A 22,899-nucleotide genomic window follows, 5' to 3' on the forward strand; every position below is an offset into this window, starting at 1 on the left:
CTGGTGTGGGATGCCACTGAACCATCCTCTCACATAATAAAGCCCACTCAGTAACTGTTTTGAGTCTCAATTTTAGGAAAATAATTTTACAACACCAAACAAACAACAGCAACATCAGCTAACCCTGGCCTCCAGAAAACCAGATTTGCTTTTCCAAGTCTCCTGCCTGGTGTCCTTGTGAGGAGTATTTGGTTGGCTGCTTCCATACATTTCTTTCTGTACAGTCTGTCAGCTCTTGAAGATTTTGTTTGATGGATGAGTATACGTGTCAGGGCTTTTTCAGAAAGGCCCACCTGGCACTACCCTTCTTTTCATCAATGCATTAAAATGTGGGTCTTTCTAGATCTCTGTAGAAGTCTCATAAGAGCAGTATTTCATACTGCCAACTTTTGATTTAATCTCAATTTTGTTGTTTTGTGTTACTTACTCTCTCCTTATTGCAATCACTATGTCTGGTTTGGTCAGTAGCTTAGCTAAATGCTGTGTTATTTTTTTATATTTTAATGTTTCATGTAAGCGGCTTTAAAAAAATTAATAGAGAAAAAGAAGCAACATTTCCTTAAAATAATAAATATATACATGTTATTCACAAAGTACTTTAGAACAGTCAGGGATTTTCATATATATAATATCTTTTTGTAATCCCATTTTATCATCTGTCTGATGAACAGAGCTTAATAGAGCTAGAAGTATTCAACTGTCCTTCTGTCCAAATGTTTAGCAGTTCAATTTCAGTTTTTTGGGGCTCTGCAGAATCTGTATTTGTAACTATAGGCAAGAACAAGGGATATATAGTACCCTGTCCTTATACGAAATATTCCATTTGAACTCTCTGGATTTTTGACCAAAGCACTCTTAGCTTCCATCCCACAATGCCTTTGGATTAAAAGAAAACTCCCTCTGTGCTTTTTTCCAGTTATACACTCCATGAACCTTATTGGTACATATACTTGAAATAAAATGAAGCCAACAGTAGTGCTCTGGCCGCTGCTTTTCTTCAGTTTGCCAGGATCAATAAAGCTAGGAAAAATGAAGTCATTAGCTAATGGCTGAGAAGTTACATCATCCAGAATTCTCAGTAATAACCAGACAAGGCATGTAACAAACTGCCATTGAAGCAATCTGCATGAGTGAGTACAGATGGCATCAGTGGTTAGAAGGGACATACATGTGTAATGGTTCATGCCATCAAGAGGGCCAGCTGCTGTCTGATCAGCACCTTAGCCTTTCCGTAGTTCTTCCATTTTATTCAGACATACACACAAAACCACACCATTTTCCTCTCCTTCTTTTCTGGCATTACTGCAAGGAGGCAAGAAACATTTGCTTCCATTTTCAGCTAACTGCATTTTTTTTTCATTATTTTAAACTGCAAGCCCAGAGTGTAACCCATGGTTTAAAGCTGGTTTGTTCAAACAAACCATTGATTGGGCAGAAGTGGTAATGGTTGTGATAAAGAGGAGGAGGAGGAGATAATCTATTTTGATACCACTTCCCATATCTAACAATATTTTAATTTAGTATACAACAAAAAAAAACTGTTAAAAACACAAATGAAAATATGTTTTAAAAAACCAAATCATAATTCATCTTTGTTTAGATATAGTGATAAACCATAATTACAGTTGTTCCTCCATATTCGCTAGGGTTAGGGGAACAAGACCCCCGTGAATATGGAAAAAACGCAAATAACAAAAACACTGTTTTTACCTGAGAGGACACCTCTCTAGGAATCTCTAGGTCCTCCATTGCAACTCTGTGGTCATTGTCCAACATACACTGACCATAGAATGGCACTGGAGTAGCTACAAATGGTCTTTCAGGGCAACGTTTAGTTAAAGTTGACCACAGAGTTGCACTGGAGGACCTAGACAGCCCTAGAGAACATATTTATGAAATCCGTGAATAATCAAATCCGCAAATATCAAAGCCGCAAACACGGAGGGATGACTGTAGTTGCAAATGGAACGAAATACTTTCAATCTTGGTATTAGCTGAAAAGAGGGAGCAGGAAGTACATAAGCCCAATGTTTGCTCACACAGCAGTAAACCAGGAACAGAAAACTTCTGACCTAACAAATGTTGCCAACTGCAAGTTACATCAGCTCTGCCTATCCTTGTTAGTTGCGAATAATATTGACAATTGCCCAAACATGAACTAAATTATAGCTCAGTGTGATATTGTGCCACAGTTAACACATAGTGTCACATGCAGTGTTTTAGTTTACTTACAGTTCAATGTAATGTAGTGTAACTGTATAGAATTATATCCCATAGACTACCAACTGAAACTGCAATCTTTTATTTTGACTGTACAAAGCATGCACATCAAAATAATTCAGCTCACAGTGGGAAGTCACTGAGACAAAATTCAACAAAGCTTCACCCTTCATTTACTTGTCTCTTCAGGCACATTGCTCATGGTAAAATAATAAATGAAAAGTAATAACATATATATATATTTATCCTGTGAATCATTTGCAAGCTCTATTCTATTCATGTGAACACAAAGATACTTGATGTTCAGGCAGCAGTTATTGATCTGTATCTGAACTGCAGAACTATCTGGCATGCAGAGCAAGTGAAGGTTAAGAGGGCTGATCAGTAAATAACAAGTAAATAGAGTGTTGTCAAGCAGCCAAAAAGCTTTCCATTTTACCTGCAGTACAGTCATGTCAGTGTGCAACTCCTAGACAGGAACCTCGTCTTCTACTTTTATTGGCAAGACTCTTTTTGTGTCTCTGTTTTTAACCTGCCTTTGTGTGGTATCTCTTCCATACTTTAAGGTTAACATTTAAAACCTACTTGTTTATATCTTGCCAATAATAAAACTGTAAAATGAGCTGGATCTTATTCATGGAAGTGAATTAGCTAAATATAAAACAGCATGGGGAAAGCATGTAATACACAACATTTAGTATTTATATAGTACTCTCAAACATTCAAATCATTCCACATGGATTATTTTATGGTAGTCCTTACACTAAACATGTAAGGCAGGGATTTGGAACGGTTGTTGGCCCAAAGGCTTCAATACTTCCACATTCTTAATCTCTCTCTTTCTCTCTCACACCCCCTCTTCAGTCCTACCTCTTCTGCTTATCCATCCATCTCTCAAGTGCTGGGATTTGCTGCAGACTGGAGGGGCATCAGGCCCACAGCAGAGATTACCAATCCAGTTGTTATGTTATTATTTCTATTATTAAATAAGGTGCAGGAAGTAACCATGTCTTGCCTAAAGCCATTAGCAACGTAATGGCAGGAACCTGGCTATTTCTTATTATTCTGAAAAATCATATGTAAATACAAAATCTAGTATCAGTTACCACTATTTTAACAAACAACAAAAATAAGCATGTAAAATATGTTGCTGACACTGTGCTGTCACACTGATGAAGCCACTCACAGACCAACACTGGGTGCCTCCCATAATAATAATAATAATAATAATAATAATAATAATAATAATTTATATCCACCTCTCCCTTCCAGGATCTAGGCAGGTAACAACAGTCCAATAAAACAGATATACAGACAATAATAAAATTTCCCTAATTCCCTTAACCCTCCCTTCTTCTGCTAAAATTGCACATAAACATCAAGATACAATACAATATCCCCAGTACAGTGTACTTAGTTACAAATTTTGTAACTAAGGATCGACACAGGTCAAATTATTCCAAGACACCATCAGGAGAGGCGGTGAAAGAGTGAATGGATCAATTTGGTTAATTCAGCTGGAGGTTAGTCTGGATAAAGAGATCCATCTTTATCGCCTTTTTAAACGCCTCTAAAGATGTAATATGGCAGATCTCTTCCGGCAGGTCATTCCATATTTTAGGAGTGGCAGTTGAAAAGGTCCTCTGGGAAGTCACCACCAGCCTGGTTTTCTTTGGCTGGAGTAGGTTCCTCCCAAAGGACCTGAGTGCGCGGGAAAGATTGTATGGGAGGAGGCATTCCCTCAAGTATGCTGGACCCAAGCCATGTAGGGCTTTATAGGTAATAACCAACACCTTGTACTGAGCCCAGAAGCTAATAGGCAGCCAATGAAGAGATTTCTATAGGGTCGAATTTAGCTTTACCTACAACCAACCTGGCTGCCATATTCTGAATCAGTTGCAGCTTCTGAACGTGGCACATTACAGAAATCAGGACAAGCGGTTACCAGTGAATGTACACTCATTTCTAGGTCCCTCTGCTCCAGGTAGGGTCGCAGCTGTCATATCAGCCGAAGCTGATAACAGGTACTCCTAGCTGTGGCATCAACCTGGGAGGACAGCTGAATCGATGAATCCAGAAGTACCCCCAAGCTGCAGACACAGTCCTTTAGGGGAAGTGTGACCCTGTCCAGGACTGGTGAACAAATCTCCATACCCGGTGCAGGGTTTCCTATAGGGAGTACCTCCATTTTATTTGGATTCAACTTAAGTCTTTTTTCCCTCATCCAATCCATTACTGACCTGAGACAGTCATTAGATGCCTTTCTTGGTCACTGAAGCAGTTGGAGACATAGAGAAACAGATTTAGATGTCATCAGCGTATTGATAACACCCTGCCCCATGTTTCCAGATGATCTCACCCAGTGGCTTTATGTAAATGTTAAACAGCATTGGGGACAGAATTGCGCCCTGAGGGACGCCTGACTTGAACTCCCTCTTGGATGAATAACTGTCCCCAAGTGACACCATCTGGAATCTGCCCAAGAGGTGGGACCAGAACTACTGCAACGCAGAGCCCCCGATTCCTAACTCTCTCAAGTGTTCCAGAAGGATACCATGGCCGATGATATCGAAGGCCGCTGAGAGGTCCAAAAGCACCAGCAGGGTCACACTTCCCCTGTTGATGCCCAGATGGAGATCATCGACCAAGGCAACCAAGCCAGTTTGAAATGGACCAAGTTAATCAGTTTCATCCAAGACTGCTTGGAGTTGGTTTGCAACTGCCCTCTCGACCACCTTACCCAAAAACGGAAGAGAAACTGGCTGGTAGCTAGATCTCTCCAGGGGATCAAGGGAAGGGTTCTTGACTAAAGGTTTAACCACAGCCAGTTTTAAGCTGGCTGGAAAATATCCTTCCTTGAAGGAGACGTTATTCTCTAACACAGAATATTTTGCTCTGAGCACAAATTATGCCTTCCTTAATAATTCCTTATGTTTTGTGGCCTTCACCAGCCTATCTATATATTTTGTGACCAGGATGATGGGGTGAGAGATAAATGACATGGAGTGTTCCTACCAAGATGCTAGACAGACAGCAGTTAAGCAGTTAAATTGCTGAACAAAGACCAAGAGTAACATTATAAATATCTACACTAGTTTCATAACTTGCCAGGTGTACTTGAGCCTTGAGCCTGTCAGTGTTTCTCAGCATAACCTACTTCATAGAGTCGTTGTAAAATGAGAATGTGAGGGAACCATATACGTTGTCCCAGGCAGATGGCAGAATAAAAGGGGGAGGGAATCAAAGTAAGTCAAACTTAGTGTTACATTTCTGAACCGATCAGATGTTGTGGTACAGAATACACAGGCCCATGCCAGTAACTGAAGAAGAGCAAAAGCCACAGGTTAACCTTCTCAGATTCCAGTATACATTCCATTATAGGGCAAAAAATGAGCAGCTGGAAATCTTTGGGGGGTAAAGCAACACAAAGTGTAGAAGAATTTTTCTTTTTTTTAAAAAAAATATTATATTTCAAAGTTAAAATACATTTAACATTCATGTATCCCACCTCCCCCTACCCTCCTGTACATAACATACAGTACAAACACACAGACATACAAATGTAACAAAAAACAACAAAAAACTTGCATCTGGGTTGTCTTTCCCTTTACCTAAATATTATCCCAGACTTTCTTTTTCTTATAATATTCTTGAGATTCCTACATATTTCTTATTTAATTTCCACCATTATTAATCTAGTTTTTCTTTATTTATCAAGCTAATTTTGTACATAGCATTTAATATAAATGATGACAAGTACCATCTATGCATTATTTTCAAAAAAAATTCTTTTAGGTTTTGACATAGTTTAAATTTGCTGTATCTTTCCATGTTTTTTCCCACTGTTCTGTTTCTATATTTCTACCTATATCCTGGACCTATTTAATCATAACTTGTTTGACTGTTTCTTTTTCAGTTCCCGTTCATTCATAATTTTATTTAAAAAACTGCTATATGGTGTTTCTCCTCTTTTTAAAAAAATACTATTTCCATTTTTTGCTCAAAACCTTCAAATTTTTGTCCATATTAAATCTCTGCTTTATCTGTTTATACAAAAACCAATTATTTATTCTGCCTTCTTTCTCTAATTGTTCTCTTGATTTCATTTCATAGTTACTGTTTTTCTAATGTTCCAAAATCTAAGCCATGGTTCCCTATTGCTTCTACACCTGTGAAAAAAAAGCCTCCTATGAGGAAACTCATAATGGTATTTTTCTATAAAAAGGTTTCCTTATTTTGGTCCATACTTTCAGTAATGCCTTTCTTACATAGTGGTCTTCAAAATTTTTGTTCTCTTTTACTTTGTTGTACCACTTATAACCATGCCACCCATATCTTATGTTGTTCCTCTCAATGGCTAATGTTTTCTCATTAGTTAATTTAACCCATGTTGCACAACAGGCACAATAGTATACTGTATTTTAATATTAGGGAGCACATATCCCCCTCTTTCCTTTGGCGCTGTTAAGGTGCTCCAATTAATTCTGGCCTTCTTCCCTTCCCATAAAAACTTAGCAAGCTCTTTTTTGTCAAATATCCAAATATTTCTTGTTGTTAGTTATTAGGATATTCTTGAAGTGTAGAAGAATTTCTTCTTCCATCCATAGTGCCTGTGCTGGTCTCCGGCTTCAATTTGTTGAGGCTGCAGGACCGGGGACAACATAGATATAGCTGAGCTTCAAGTATAGTTTATCCCTCAGCTAAATAACTGAATATAGCCTAGTCCATCCTGGTAGTGGGGCATCTTGTCCAATACAACAGGAGAGCACAAAGACAGGGAGGGCTACTGAAACTTCTTAATGCAGTTTTCTTGAGTAGCAATGATGACTATAGAAAAGTTTAAAACACCCACATGCCAGATTTGTCACATTATACATATAAATATGTCAGACTTAATACCTGTTATTGTCTCACATTGCTCTGGCTCTCTTAAAAGCAGAGTCAACTTTCTATCTTTGTTCTTAAGAAATTTTGCCAATAAAAGTTTTGCAGTGTTACTGGGGGCAGGGGCTCTCAACTTCCATCTGGAAAGGGGGAGGAAGAGGAGGAGGAGTACTGCTTGTCAGCATAATTCTTAGAACTCTTTCTCTTGCATATAAAGAAAGTGCATTTGTTAGAGCTTGTTACATAATACTGAGCTTTGAAGAGGCGAGAAATGAAAAATACCTTTGGGATGCTCTGCTACGAAAATTGTAGGAGCATTGCACTGTGGGTGCTAAACACTCATATTCAGCCCACAACAGGGGCCACTTTGCACATTATGGGACAACCAGTGCATCACCATGGAAACTAACTGCATTTTGAGATCATGGTAACACACACATGCTCCTGCCTTTCTAGAAAAAGGAGAGGAAAAATCTACAAGTAATTAATAACAGAAATTTACAGGAAGAAAAATCCTCACTTGAAAACCTGGTAAAGAATGGGATATAGGTAAGTAATGTGTCATTTGGGCACAATCCAGAGAAAAGTTACAGATCTTGCAAAAACCAGTAGAATTTATACACTCAAGACACAACTAGATTTTAAAAATGACACATGGTGCTGTCATTGTAAATGTCACCCAATATCCATTTCTCCTTCCTTGTGTCCTGTAATATCTAATAGAACTCATCATGTAGTCTGATATCACTGAACTAAATTTCCTTGTCCCTTCTTTACATTCAGGATTGAGGAAAATCTTGCCAAGGCATTTCAGTATTCTAAATAGCTTCACTGGATTTCACTAGACAGGAACGAACAGATTAGAGGGTGTTGTTTTCAGTGACATCCTATGTTACTCTTAGCAGCCAATCTCACCTATATTATACGTATTTTCAGTAAGATTTAATAGCCTCAGGGCAGGGGAATGTCCAATTTACAACGTGTAAGCCACTCTGGGACCCTTTTTGACTGAAGAGCAGGGTAAACATACTCTAAATAAATAAATAAAATAAAACTTAACAGGAATGCATGTCAAAAGTACCTCCAAATCCTCAACAATTAATAATGGGTTAGATACACCTGTTAGTGATAAACCCCAGTGTAGACTATAGCAATATTTAAAGCAGGGCTTGGGCAACTTCCCAAGGTCCAGAAGTTACCCATAATACTCAGGTAATAAAACAGCCTATAGCAAAGAGGAAAATAAAGAATATATTTTCACACTGGATTTCAAAAGATGTAAAATGTTCAAATTGGTACATACATGTGAGTAGCAATGTGTCTTCCAATGGCAACCTGAATTACCAAAGAACTCATGTAATCATAACCCACAATTTCCACAATAGTGCTAAATGGGATCAAAATGCCAAGAGAGTTCCTTTGGTATGAGGAATAGGAAGGTTCAAGGGATCCTTTGTTAGTAATACAAATTGCAACCATGGGCTTCCCAACCTGGAATGCACCATCAGAAAAAGATTCTGTTCAAATTAATAGCCTATTGAACTGTTTGAAATTGCTTCAGAATTAATTGAAAGTTGTGTTTATTATTTATATCCTTAAAGTGGATTGTGCACTAGACTCAAGTGTACCAACCAAAAAAATACAGTGGGCCCTCAGTATCCCTGGGGGATCCGTTCTGGATCCCCACACAGATACCAAAATCTGCAGATGCCCAAATTCCATTCTCCTCAGTGGTAGCTCCTCCTTCCTCCTCTTCATCTTCTCTGCCTCTTCCTCCTCCTCTGCTCCCCCCCCCCAATGCGGACTTGCCATCCACAGATGTTCAAATCTGCAGATGGCACTTTCACAGATACAGAGGGTGGACTGTAATATATAAACCTCTGATTGGATAACCAATACACTTAGAGGAAGAACAGACTGCTGCAAAAGGATGGATTGGGCGCTCGACCCGGTGCCATGGCAACCACCCACAGTGGTTCCAATCCACCTGGCAGCTGGCCCAAATAGGAGCAGAAAACACCTATTTGGGCTGGTAAAAAGCTGCCTATGGTGGCCCAGCCACAACCCTAGGGTGGCTTCAAGCTGCTCCAGTGGTCTGAGGCATGTAAACACTGCATCCCCAGTATGTCTTGAAGCCACTCAAGTATGGTCAGCCAAGGTGGCTTCCTGATGTCTTGGGGGTGTGCACCATCTAAACACCATGCCCCCAAGCTGTGCAAAAGCTGGCTTTATCAGCTGGTCTGTTCCAGGCCACTGTGGGCATCAAAAGAGAATAAAAGAACTAAGTTATACCCACATAATTAGATTGCTTTTCTCATTATTGAGGGTGTAAGATAAAATGTTTTGAGCAGCACAGTACCAGATTTTGCTCTCCACAAAGTGGTACACATTTAGGCTGCTGCTGCTAAGCAATTGCTGATAACCTGAATTCCTACATATGGCAAGATATTCTTTTCTTTATGCACTTGTTATTTAATACTCTAGCAAATGCCAGTGTATAGATAAGGTTAAACAGATATGCTAGGACAGGGGATGTAAATCCTTGATGTATAATTCTAAGTGAGGTGCAAGATTGTGTCCAGATTGATTCAAGGTATATGTAAGCTGTACAGCTGACGACAGCGTATTTATCTGTGCTGTTTATGCTACAAGAACAAATCTTAAAATAAAAGCTGTAATATATTCTCCTGTTAATTTCTCAATAGATCAAAGCGTAAGCATACTTAAGGGAAATAATGATACTGATCTGAGTATTGGATAGAGCTGGGTTTTGTAACCTTGGGAGCTTAGGTGAACAACATGGCAACTCCTAAAAATCCAAACAGATTCATACAAATAAGTATTAGACAAAGAGCTTTCGATCATCTACAAGATATGGGAGTGGAACTGCCATGTCCATGTCACCAGTCTGGACTGGAGAGCCCATACTTAGTTTTGCCTGAGAAAAAGAAAGTAATGGCTTCATTGTACACACATACAGGTATACCTCAGTTGGTGAAGTAAATATGTTCCTGGGTGTTAGCTGTTCAATGAAACATTTAATACCAGAGATAGATATAACAAGGAAAGAATGGAGATTGGTTTCTACACCACAAAAAAGAACAGCAGTTCAACAAGTTTCAGCAATTTTTAATTCAAAACTAACAATATGCACTTCTGAAATGAAATAACTAGGCCAGGTATGCTTTGCATAAGTAGATACTGTAATTTTAGCCTTTTTAGAAACTACTTGAAGACTTCTTTAAAAAAAAGTATCCAGCTACGACCCTTTCTTTCACTAGCCTTTCCATTTGGGTAACCAAAATTATATATCTATGTTTAACATGCTTTGAGAAGCTGTGAGGCAGGCTTAGCTACTTTCCCATTTTTTCACTGTTTTGCTGTTCATACACGGTCAGTAAAGGCTTCTGAAAGTAGCTGCAGTTTACCTTGTCTGATGCAGGCAGGTACACACAACCAGAGTAAAATCCATTATTTCAGAACCAAAGCTTTTATTGCTATGTTTACTGCAGGCACTGCAGGCTTCTTATGATGCAATTATATAATTTTTAAGTCTAGTTGTGGTACCAAGTTTAGAAATAAATTTAAGTGAATCTTGATAAGTTTGTGTCAATAAATTATATTCCATGAAGCCTGAGTATTATTTACAAATGGAAATAGCTCTAATTTGTCCTTCGTTTTGCTATAAAATGTTCCTCTTTTAATTTCAGCAGAAAACTAGGTATCAGCATTTAGGGAAAGTGCCAGCTCTGTGGCTATAACAGCAGCCTGTCAAATCTGATTTCATATAATTTGTTTAAGTTTCTAAGCTATGCTAATAAAATGACTTCATAATTCTGAAAGGCCTTTGGCTGTTTTGCCACTCCACAGTAACCTTGGAAGAACAACCCAGTCACAACAGGAGTTGTCAGACAACCATTTTCAGTAGTGATTTTTTTTAAAAACCCACCATCTGACACTTCTGTGTGCAGATCTTCTGATCTAGAATGTCTAATGTCATCACCAAAAGGCCCACTTGCTAATGAAGAAGAACTTGTCAAACGTGAGCCGAAGCAACTACAGTGTACCTCTAATTAGTTTGACTGATTGTATGCTTGGTTAGTAGTTTAAGGGGATTCATATTTCCTGAAGGGATGTAGAAGATCAAAACCTTACATTTCAACTTGTTTGCTGGAGCAATATTATAACTACCTATATTAAATATTTTATATATAGCTATATAGTTAATATATGACCAAATGTGGCATGTATTTTTTACAAATACACTGGAGATTCCCACAGGAGAAGATGAAACAATTAATCAGAATGTCCTTTTGTGGTTCTTAGATCTGAATTAAAAGCCCTCTTGGGTCAATGTGGAAGTGTGTATGTGTCTCCTCCTCATGAGAGCCTTAGAAACTGTTCTGAGAATACTTATAAATTGTCCAGTTAATATGAAATTCAGCAACTAATTATGGTAAAATATTCTGGACTTTCTCATATGAGAAATGATGCTGCTGTTGCAGTTCTATAGATACATATTAGGAAATATAACACCAGACAAAGTGGGATTTATCTCTCAGGAAATATGCATACAACTGAACTGCATGTCTATAATTTATGATATAATAATAATAATAATAATTATTATTATTATTTATTTATAGCCTGCCCAGCCATGAAGAATCCGGGCGGGTTACAACAGTAAAAAAAAAAAACACATAGCAATAACAATAAAATGAAAAATAACATAACAATTCACAATAACAATAAATAGCAAGAAGAATGCAAACAAATAACAACAATAGCAATAAAAACTACATAACAATTAACATAGCAAATCAATACAACTTAAAATTAAACCCCAGAATACATGGCAAAATAACAATAACAAAATAACAGCAAATCACAATAGCATCCATATATATTTTAATAACTGTAAAAGCTCAATTTCTCTGATAGATTCTCTACTACATTTAGCACACAGAAGAAATAGAAAACAGAGCATCTGCTTGTTTATCAGTATATTATAGCCAAGATCCTGCATCAGACATACAGCAACCATATCCTAATCCAACCCCTGAAACCCTCCTTAAAAGCCAGTCAGCCATCCTGAGAGGTAGAGTTCTGCAGCATTAATAAACAGAATGCTGTGGTATGATGTGATCAGCCCCATTCCACCAGCAGATGGTTTTATACAAAGTTGTGAATGGACCCTACACAGGTTCCAGCTTCTGCTCTTTGCACTGATGTTTGCTGATAGGAGGGGGCTGGTCACATCATGCTGCAGTGCCCCACTGTCCAGAATCACAGAATACCATTGCTAGGATGGCTGACAGAGATCTAAGGTGGGTTTTAGGTGCATTTAAAATTGTGGAAATGGCACCATGATCATAAATGTGAATATGAAATAATTACAAAGTCATAAGCCTATTTTATGACATCATAACTGACAGGAGATAAGCCTAATTAAAATAAAGCAGTTGTGATGTGATGAAGTTGAGTTTATTATACATATTTATTGTAAGTTGAGTTTATTGTACACATTTATGGATTGGTTTGCATATGGGTAGTTTCTATATTGGTCAGTGGTTTATGAACTGCTTCATGACATTTTTTCACAGAAGTGCCCTCATAAATATCTGCTATGAATAAAATAATCTCCCCTCCCAATTATTTTCAGGTATAGTGCTTCTCTTTTCCCTCTGTGCAAACCAATTGAGTTTCAATTGACTTTATCTCAGTTCACTTAGACAGGGGAAAATATAAGAGCCACTACCCTAAAAATGGCTGGATCGAAAAGCAAGGGTCTAGTGAAGTAGGATAGCTGAAATGTCAGCTGGAATATCTGCTCCACACTTAGACAAGATTTTTTAAGGAACTATCCAAAGTGATACCCCCTTCCCACAAATAGATTTAGTCTTTTCAATAGCTCTTTTAAAATCTAGGCTAAGACACAGAGTGGATCCAGTGCCTGACTAATTTCAGAGTCATCAGCTCCACTCTACTGTGAGTGCCCTTGCAGCACCAGGGTCCCTATTGAGGAGGTGGGCTTTCTACTCCAGCAGCTATTCTAGAAGATTCATCCTTTCTTCCCATCCCCTATCCCATTACAGCAGCCTTAATATGCATACCTGCAAGGCTCTTGCTAACAGAGTAGCTGACTGATTTCAAGGTACATGTGGGAACAGCTGTCGAAGTCCCCATACACATCTTACAAGCAATTCCTTCTGCTCTTGACAGCATGAGAAGGGAATATCCTGAAGGCTTGCACCAGGGCCTTGACAGTTGCCCCTTTGACACATGCCATCAGAGCAGTTCACAATGATGGTTGCAGTCTGTCATACAGTTATTCAAAGGTGAAACATCTGAAGTCCTGGACAACCACGATAAGATTGTGCAATGAGTCTGAAAGAAACACACCTTGTCCAAAGCAAACCAAAGTGGCCCCTTATTTGAACCATCAAACGAAACTGTTATTTTGTCTCTGTACATGTGTCTACTATATATGACTTCTAGGATTAGGAGCGGCATGCCCCTAAATACTAGCTTCTAGGAAACAGCAGTAGGAAGCAGTAATTGGCCACTGTGAGAATGTTTCCTTAACTAGGAAGAGTTTAAGAAATTACTCTTTAAAATTCATTTAGGAATATTATTAACTCCCATTAATACTCCTCAGCATTTCACAGATGAGAACTAGGACACATGTGGCCAAGAAATATCAGAGAGTGGTCAAGATGGCAAAGTTATAAATGCGGAAGAACAGACAAGCTAGGAAAAAGTGAAGAAATTTGCTTTCACCTCGGTCAATTTTTCCCCCTCCTCTTTTCTTTTCTCCTCTCCTTTCTGATGGGTTAACAGCATGCAAATTACTTTTACACTTTGAACTCAGTTTTCAGCAACTGAAGTAAGCTCATGACAAAGGAAGAAAGTGGAAGGAAGAGAACAAAACTGGGATATTGTAAAAGCACCTGCAAAAGTTGTATGATGAAGAATTAATTGGGATCATCTCTGCCAAATAATGACAATTGGAGGGTGTGCTATTACATGTTGAAGTATTTTAAAGGTAGCCCATAGTTGTAATTTATTACAATGTTTAGGGAAATAACTTGCTATATTATTGAATGGGATCATGTTGCTATATTATTGGCTGGAATCCAAGCAAGAAAAAACCAATTTAATCAGTTACTGAATGTAAGTCAACATGTAGATAAGTCTAACTGACCCAGAGGCTTCATTGCATTCAGGGCTAGTAGTCAGAACAAGAGACCTCTTCCACAAGATCCAAAAAACCAAAGGGAAATTTATATCAAGAGTGAGGATGATTTATGACTGATGGGGGAACACATTGCATGAACAAACTGAAATAATATGACAATGGAAACAATGCACAGAACAACTATATAAAAGAGATAAAAGAATAACAGAGAAATTTAAAGAAGAAACGTATGAAGATGAAAGTCCAGTTTTAAAAGGTGGAGTAGACTTGCATTCAGTGCACTTGTGAGAAATAAATCACCATGAACAGATGGCATACCAATAGAGCTGCTTCAAGCTACAGAGACAGAATCTATTCTGGTTCTAACTAAAGTATGTCAACAAATTGAGTAAACAAAACAACAGCCCAAAAATTAGAAATGCTCAATATACATTCCATTTCCCAAGAAAGAGGACACTAGGAACTACAGTAACCAATTAAACTCATGAGGAAAGATGCATGAGAACTGGAGGAAGGAAAATAGCAAAAACCTGGAACAATTATTGAAGAAAGGCAAGAAGAAAGTGCAAAAATGGTTTACAGCTGAACATCAAGAAAACAAAAATAATGACCATAGATGAATGGCATAACTTTAAATTAGATGATGAAGACTTTGAAACACTTCAAGACTTTCCATATCTTGATTCAAGACATTTATCAGAATGGAGACAGCAGCCAAGAAATCAGAAGAATATTAGGACTTGGAAGGGAAACTTTGAAGGAATTAGGCAAGATCATGAAAAGTGTAAAGATGTATAATTTAATACTAAACTCAGGATTGTCCAAGCCATTGTATTTTCCCTTCCTCTTTATGGCTGAAAAAACTAGACAATGAAGAAAGCACATAGGAAGAAAATCAACTAATTTGAAATGTGGTGCTGGGAAAGAGATCTGTTGATACTGTGAACTACTAAACAGGCAGACAAATGGAACAAACAAGGCCTGAGCTTTCCCTAGAAGCCAAGATAACTAAACTGAGATTGTCCTACTTGCCCACATCATGAGAAGACAAGACTGGATACAAACCATTGTGTTGCTGGTTCTTCTTTTATTACTTTTAAAGAAACACACCTTAGGACTGATAAGAGAATGGTTCTTAAAATGCATTCTAAAGGTAAAGGTTAAATGTTAACCGGAAATCTCATTGCATCAACAATGTAATTTCACCCCGTTCATTATAACAAATTTTAAATGTAACTATAATAAATTCCCATTACAAAAATAACAACTGAGGAGCTCGTTACTTCCAAGTTTTGTGATTAGGCAAAATTTTGTCTCATCTAGAAGGCGGTTCTTATGTCAACACACAAGCAACCTGAAACCAATGCCAAATGACAACATTCCACGTGATGGCAAATAATATTTTTAAGGGGACAACTGCAACAGTCAGCATAGCCAGGAGGAGCATGTCATTACCAGCTTTAACCATTGTCAAGAAAATGCACTACTGATGTGAAGACATTCCATGACTGACTGATTCATTCACTACATTTTACTAAAATTTTCTTCTCTGTTTTGTGGAGAGCTACAACATGACAGCATTAGATTCCTTGTGCAGAAATATAATGGCTGAACCACACAGGGATACATTTGTTATGCTGATGTTCTTTGGAGGATTACAGGTTCAATCCCAAATTGTAAGAGTACACTACAGACTGAGGATTATTAAAATACACTTAATGAGTAACAGAGGAGACATATTTTGCTGTTCCAGTGCTGGATTCTCAAAAATCCTGAGTCTGTCGCATTAACTGATAGGTATAAACGTTTCTTATTCATGAGAGTGACATGCAAAGGCATTCCTTTTGACTAAAAGCAATGTTTTCTTGCTGAGAATCACTGACTAGCTTAGAACAGAAGAAGTATTTCATAGAAGAGCTATTTTTAATAAGATAGGAGGCGGAAATTATATTCATGTTATTATAGATCTTTTAACCACCAAACCTGACAATTCTGTAGCACTAAGGAAGGAAGGGTGTACCACATCCTGACAATGCAAAGGAAATACAAATCTTTCACATGATTTAGATTTTACTAGAAAAGTTTGAAATAAAATGTACCTGAGAATGTTTTGAGACCCAGTGACGAAGGACATTCAGGACACGATTAGTGGCTGCTCGACGTATTATGAACTCCTTATCGCATGTTCTTTCGGAGTTATTAAATCCTACAAAGTTTAAAAGACAGATTATGTTGAAATAAATGCAGTGAGAGGAATGTGGGGTGGGAATCTAAGGAAATCACCAATAGAAAAGTCTTCACTGTATAACCTACTGGACAAAAGCATGTTTCCTTGAATTTTAACATTGAAAAAGATTTTGAAGATTTTGATATAGTATCTGTATTAAACGTGTAGGATAGAGAAAAAATAAAATTGCCTGTTTTTCTCCTCTTTGCTTTCCCCCATGTGCAAACACACAAAGGAGTCATTCCCACTTGGGGTATAATCCATATTCCACTTTGAAAGCAATTCCCAAAAGGTCCTTCGTTCTCACTATGAAAAGGAACTTTTTATGGAATCACTTTTTTTGCTGGGAACGCTTGTCATTCCCATTAGATGGAGCTTTAACAATATATTGATTTTTAGATTATTTCTATTGCAAAAAAAAAAAAAAGAAAAAAAAGAATCGATTCTGATCTGGCGTTCCCACTATTGGGCATGCTACAGAATCGATTCTTCTAAAAAAACACCACTTCTGAAGTAGTGTCAGGAAAACCCGGGTTATTTGTGTTTGTCCCGCTTCTTTCCTCCTGGAATTGATCCAATGAAGAATGGAAGCGGTTTCAAATGGGAATGAGGGTTTTTTGCACCGAATCCTGCTTTTGAGCAAACTGCAGTGGGAATTGCCCCAAAGTCTCCATTTGCTCACATGGTTTCCAAAAAGAATGTAAACTTGTATGGAAAGAGGATTCTCTCAAGTCTCTTCAACGTGTTGGTCATATGAATGGCACATGGTTCATTTACTTGGGATCAGAGCCATATTTATGGCTACATCTGTGGGAACAGGTATGCTGTTGGCCCAGTTTCAGGACTGGAAATAGCTGGTATACTTCAGAATAGGCCAGTCCATTTTCAACATTACCAAAGGTCTGACAGAGTTTGTTCATAATGCAATACTAGATGTATGTACCTATATGTTTGGCTGCTTTAATTTTTGCTTTGGTTGTGTCTTTTTAAGTTTCAGCTGGTGAAGATTCTTAAATGCACAAGCTATTTACAGACATCTCTTGTTATTGTGTTCTCCTCTTTCTGCTTTTTAACTGATGGAACATTCTTCAGTACACAATGCTGCTGTAAAAGAGACCTTAGGTCTGATTTGCTGTAAGCTTTGAAAGAAGCTTATAATAAATATTATAGAATTCTGAAGAGCAATGTAAGGGAAGCAAACAACATAACAACATAAGAGTAAGAAAATGAGAAATAAAACTGCTTGAGGATTTATTCAGAAGTTGAAAAATATTTTTTTGGATTCCAACTTCCAGAATACCCAGCTATCTAGGAATTCTGGGAGGGATAGTCCCCAAAAAGTAACTTTTCCATGCTCTGGATTTATGATACTATGAATATTAGAAGAAAATATAATGCTACATAGTCTTCAAAATGAATGCAGCATTCATTGGCCTGAAACAACCTATTAAGAAAAGTATTATGTACTATGGTTTGCTAAGACACTTTTCATTATTTATTTTATTTATTATTTTATTTATTTATTTCCAGATTTTATATCCTTTTGCCTGAAATCACATATTTCTATAATCTATAGGGTGAAGCAGATGGTGTAAAAGGAGCAGTCAGAGACTGCTCTGGTCCCAATCGCTCCAGGACGATAGCAACTGGACTCTGTGGTCCCAAACAGCAACCGGCAAGTAGCTTTTTGCCACTCCTTTTTGGCCCAGCTTCAGACCACCTTAGACAGCCTCAGAGTGACTTCTGAGCAATTTGGGAGTGTGTGTTATTTGAACACATGCCCCCAAAGTACCCAGAGGACACTTTATTTGGCCCATGTGTTTTGGGCCTAAGAGAAAAGTCCTGGTTACACACAAGAAGCTCACTATTTTTGTCAAAATAAATTACTATTGCTATCATTTGCCCGTAAACATGATCCATCTTTTAAGTATAGTAGAGACATTTCTCTAAGATGATCTTCTCTAAATTCATCTTTTTTGTTAACCTGATATAATTTAAATCATATCTTTACGTACTGCTGTATTACTGATGTTTCCCTGGATACCAGATGGCTAATAGCTTTGGAGGCTAGGTTTTGAATCCTGGATCAGGCATGTAAACCCACTGGATAACCTTGGGCTAATCACACTCTTCCAGCCTCAGAGAATGACAATGGCAAACCCCCTTGAAGAAACTGCCAAGAAAACCCCATGATTGGTTACTTGAAGACACGCAACAACAAACAACAAAATGGCTATTTACCCTGAGACTGGGCCAGATCCACTGGATCCACAAGCAGTCTGACAGCCACCAATGCTACCCCCAGGGTTTTCACCTACATTGACTGAACTATATGACATGAAGCTGGGGGAACATGGGCCTTTTAGCCCATGCAGACAACCCCTCTAAGGCTGAATCTGCACTGCAGAAAGAATCCAGTTTGACAACACTTTAATTGCCATGGAATTAAAGGAACTGTAGTTTTGTGAGATATCTAATCTTCTCTGTCAGAGGACTCTGGTGCCACAACTAACTACACTTCCCAGGATTCTATAGCATTGAGCAATGGCTGTTACAGCACTGTCAAATTGGATTATTTCTGCCACCAAACCTTCTCAAGAATTGGCAATTGCCTGGTTCACACATCAGCCTTTGAAACTGTCACATGGTCAGGGAAACTGCAGAAGCAGCCAGTGGTTTACGGAACAACAAAAGAGATCTTTTCCCCAGCTATTTTGGAATGAATTCCCCCTGTTGCTTATTTACTTTGCACCAGCATCTGGCTGATGACAGAAGGGGAAGGGGACTAAGATGCTGGCCTGATTGCCTCATTTTTGTTACTAAAAGAGAACTGAAATTTCACTGAGCTACTCAATCAATATTTTTCTCATTTTAAAAAAATCTTTTTTTCTCTTGACTAGAGATGGTTCTGAAAGTCTAAAATGCACAATGAAGAAAAATAAATAATGGTCAAAACAACAACAGAGTTTTCTGGTTTTAGTGGGAAAGAACATTACAAAATTAGTAAATTATTTTACAAAATTGCTAATTGTAATAGGTCTTATTTTTTTAATTATCACTATTTTCTCTGGCTTTCTAATACAGGAAAGTATCCATTGACTGATGAAAATAGGTGCTGCAATTTCCAAACATTGTGGTAGAGATCCTCCATTGTCAGAAGCAGCTACAGTGATGGAGTTCCACCACCTGATAATGCTCTCCAACCAAAAGGAAGCTGGACAGACCCCTCAGGGTCATGCTGCAGCTGCTTCTCTTAATGTGCCCCACAACTGGGAGAGCACATAGAGCATCCTAATCAATAGTCACTCAGAAATGTGTTCGTTGGGATCACATTCAGTCATTAACAAATGTAATCATGAATCCCAAAAATTACCAGATTGTAAATCCAGTTTATGATCTTGTAACTGCTGAACAGAATGCTAGCCTTTATTTATACTCACAGCAAAAAAAGTTAAAATGTACTGTGAAACAACTCACTGAGCTAAACAGAAGTTGTGCAGCAGCAGTGTGCTGTGTCCATTAAAAAAAATAAGAATACAGAAGAGACATGGAAAAATCATATCAGAAAGAACCTATCTAATGGAATCTGCAGTGTTATTAGAAAGGAAAGATTATGTCCAGCTGCTGATAAAAAATAGCATAATGTTTAAAAGATGCAGTTGCCTTCTCAGGAATGGTAAACAGATGTTTCTGAATGATAAAAACAGATTATTTAGAAAGATAGAGCAGGTGGACTGTAGTGTTATGGCATCAGGCAGATCAAGAGATACTATGGAACAAAAAAGAGTTGGCCATGAATTTTAGGGTTCAGTGGGGCTTACTGCCATGTAAGTGTGAATGGCATTATAACATTGCAGTCCAAAACAAATCTCATTAGTAAGTAAAAGTGGGCTGTAGTCTTTAAGTGCTATGATTAAAAAGTGTGAATTTCCCTGAAAAAAATCCAAATACCAAAATCATATTTACTCACAAATAAAGACATCTAGAGTGAATTTCTCCTGGTTCATTTAGTAATTATTAAAATAGTCTGTGAGTTAAAATATTGAAAAAGTTTTAAAACCACAAAAAGTACTTAATAAACATCTTACAAAATAATAATAAACTAATAATGTTTTAAACAATGAAAACACTATGAAAGCTTATTCTACAAACACAGCCTGCATATGGAGAAAACATTTCTGCCCATTTTTCATTTTTTATGTCTTAAATACAATATGATATCACAAACCATTACATGGTTTGCAGCCTACAATGGAACTAAGCTAAAATACATCCATTTAGACTATGACACTTGCTTTTTGGCGTGGGAAATTAGTTTCAGGAAAGGGTAATTTTCAACCAAGAAGAATTGTAGGAGGAAAAGGGATGATTAACTTTTTCTCCACCCACTTCTTTTGTACAGCAAATTCCTCAGAGTGTCTCTAGTTTCATGTTTATCCTTATAAACATATCTGAAACTTGAAGCAGAGAAGTGGATTGGTGATTGTCATCTCTGTGCTGAAAAGTAACTAATGACAGCCACTATTCTTCTCTTGTTTTATCTATATGGCAGCATGAGTATAACCACTCCACCTTGCTCTGGAAACTTTTCTGATACTATAAATTTTTTGGCTGATAGAAGACTGATGAAGGAAGGAAAGGAAATTACCCCTGGGAGTATCAGTCTACATAACAGTAGTAACAGAAAAGATAAAACAAGAGAAGAAACACAGTCTTCCCCAGCTATCTCACTTGACCATTACTTCCTCCATTAGTTTTCTTGATTTTTTAAATGTAAAATAGTGTTGCACCATCCTCTACATCGTCCAAATTTCAATTGTTTTAATATCTAGTATTTTCCCACAAATTTATAAAGAAACGTGGTTATTAACATGTTATGGTGTGTGTGTGTGAATTAAATTCTCAATATCTGCACTATCTGATATCAAATGACACAGTTTTTCTCTGTATAGATATAATCATGTGGAAAAAGCCTACCATGTGGTAGTTACAAGTGAGAAGCATCAGGAAAAAAAGAGGTGGTCACTGCATCACAAATTTGTATATCCAGGGTTTCAGAGCCAGACTTCTAATATCCAAAGCCTTTTGTCTAGATGACAAATCTGCCAGTTTAGATTTCTCTTGAATCTGATTTTTTTTAAAGTGTTACTGCATTTATGAAGAAATATATGTACAAATTTTTGAAATTTCTTATAAAAATATTGGAAAGTGGTAGTTTTTGTTCACTCAGGGCCTGAGAATGTAAACTCTGCGTTTCATTTGCCATGATTCCTCCTCCCTCCCAGTTTCCATATGAATCATATGACCCACTTGACAACTTGTTCCATCTTTGTTTTAAAACAATGTTATCACAAATTGGTTTTATTTTTCTTAATATTGATTATAATATGGGGAAATTTTTATAGAAATAACATGTTTATTGTTGCTAATTTAAAAAATTAAAATGTATATAATTAATCAGACTAAGACTACATCCATTAGCCTTCTTTTGCATCTAATTGCTTTCCCATTTTTTGTTGCTCTCAATATAGCACTTACACAACTAGTTCTTGTTATTGTAGGAACTGTTTCTGCTATTTCAAAGGAATCTGTTCTATCCACATTTTATGTTCTCAGACGTCTATATACTTGTCTCACCAACTTCAACGTTTTTTCCCTCCCATATTTCCCCTGGCCTTGACCCAGAATTCACTTGCTGTGAAGTGAGCATACACATTGGTGTTTCATACAGCTGTGTGCACCTCTTTAAATCTATCTATCTGTCAATCAAACAGTGATACCTTTATTGGCCAACCAAAATGCACAATATACATGTTGCAAGCTTTCGAAACTTCACTGGCTTCTTCATCAGCCAAGGTGTTACAAACCCAGCAGGAGGGGGAAAAATTGAAGGTGTTGATCATGGGCCTGAATTTTGCTATTTCTTTTCTTAGTTAAGATGGTATGGAGGGATGTATCTTGCAGGCTGGCACCTCCTCCTTCTGGCCATGTGGCAACTGGAAGATTTTCAAAGTCCAGGAAATTTACCATTCATTTGCATCACAACAAAAACACTTCCTTTGCAATCCAACATGTCTCCATTCTTGTGAGGCGACAGGCCCCTTAGTTAGGCAGAGGACACTGGATTTCTCAATCAGCCTCCATACTTTTGCAACAGGAAAACTTTAGGTGGTGTTGAGGTAAAATATGCCGATTCAATCCAACTTTAAGCAGAAAAAAAATGTTTTACTTTTGTTGGAGGTCGAAACCTCAAATAGGAAGTTCCCAGTCCACTGGCTAACTCCTTAGGATTCCTCTGTTGTGGCTATAATGCAGTATTTTAAAATCCAGAAAACAGTAAGGGCTGTTCGACAGTGGAAAGCATTCCCTT

General features: G+C 37.6%; 1 protein-coding gene across 1 annotated transcript in view; it reads right to left on the reverse strand.

The window, feature by feature from the left end:
* The window catches only part of RASGRF2 (Ras protein specific guanine nucleotide releasing factor 2), a 147,548-nt gene that overhangs the window by 28,197 nt on the left and 96,452 nt on the right, over nucleotides 1-22,899 (reverse strand). The window contains exon 18 of the mRNA XM_042447812.1: nucleotides 16,402-16,508. Within this exon, the coding sequence (XP_042303746.1) occupies nucleotides 16,402-16,508 (107 nt within the window). The remainder of the gene's footprint in view (nucleotides 1-16,401; nucleotides 16,509-22,899) is intronic.

Source organism: Sceloporus undulatus, chromosome 2 (genome assembly GCF_019175285.1).
Source record: "Sceloporus undulatus isolate JIND9_A2432 ecotype Alabama chromosome 2, SceUnd_v1.1, whole genome shotgun sequence".
Classification (NCBI taxonomy): Eukaryota; Metazoa; Chordata; class Lepidosauria; order Squamata; family Phrynosomatidae; genus Sceloporus; species Sceloporus undulatus.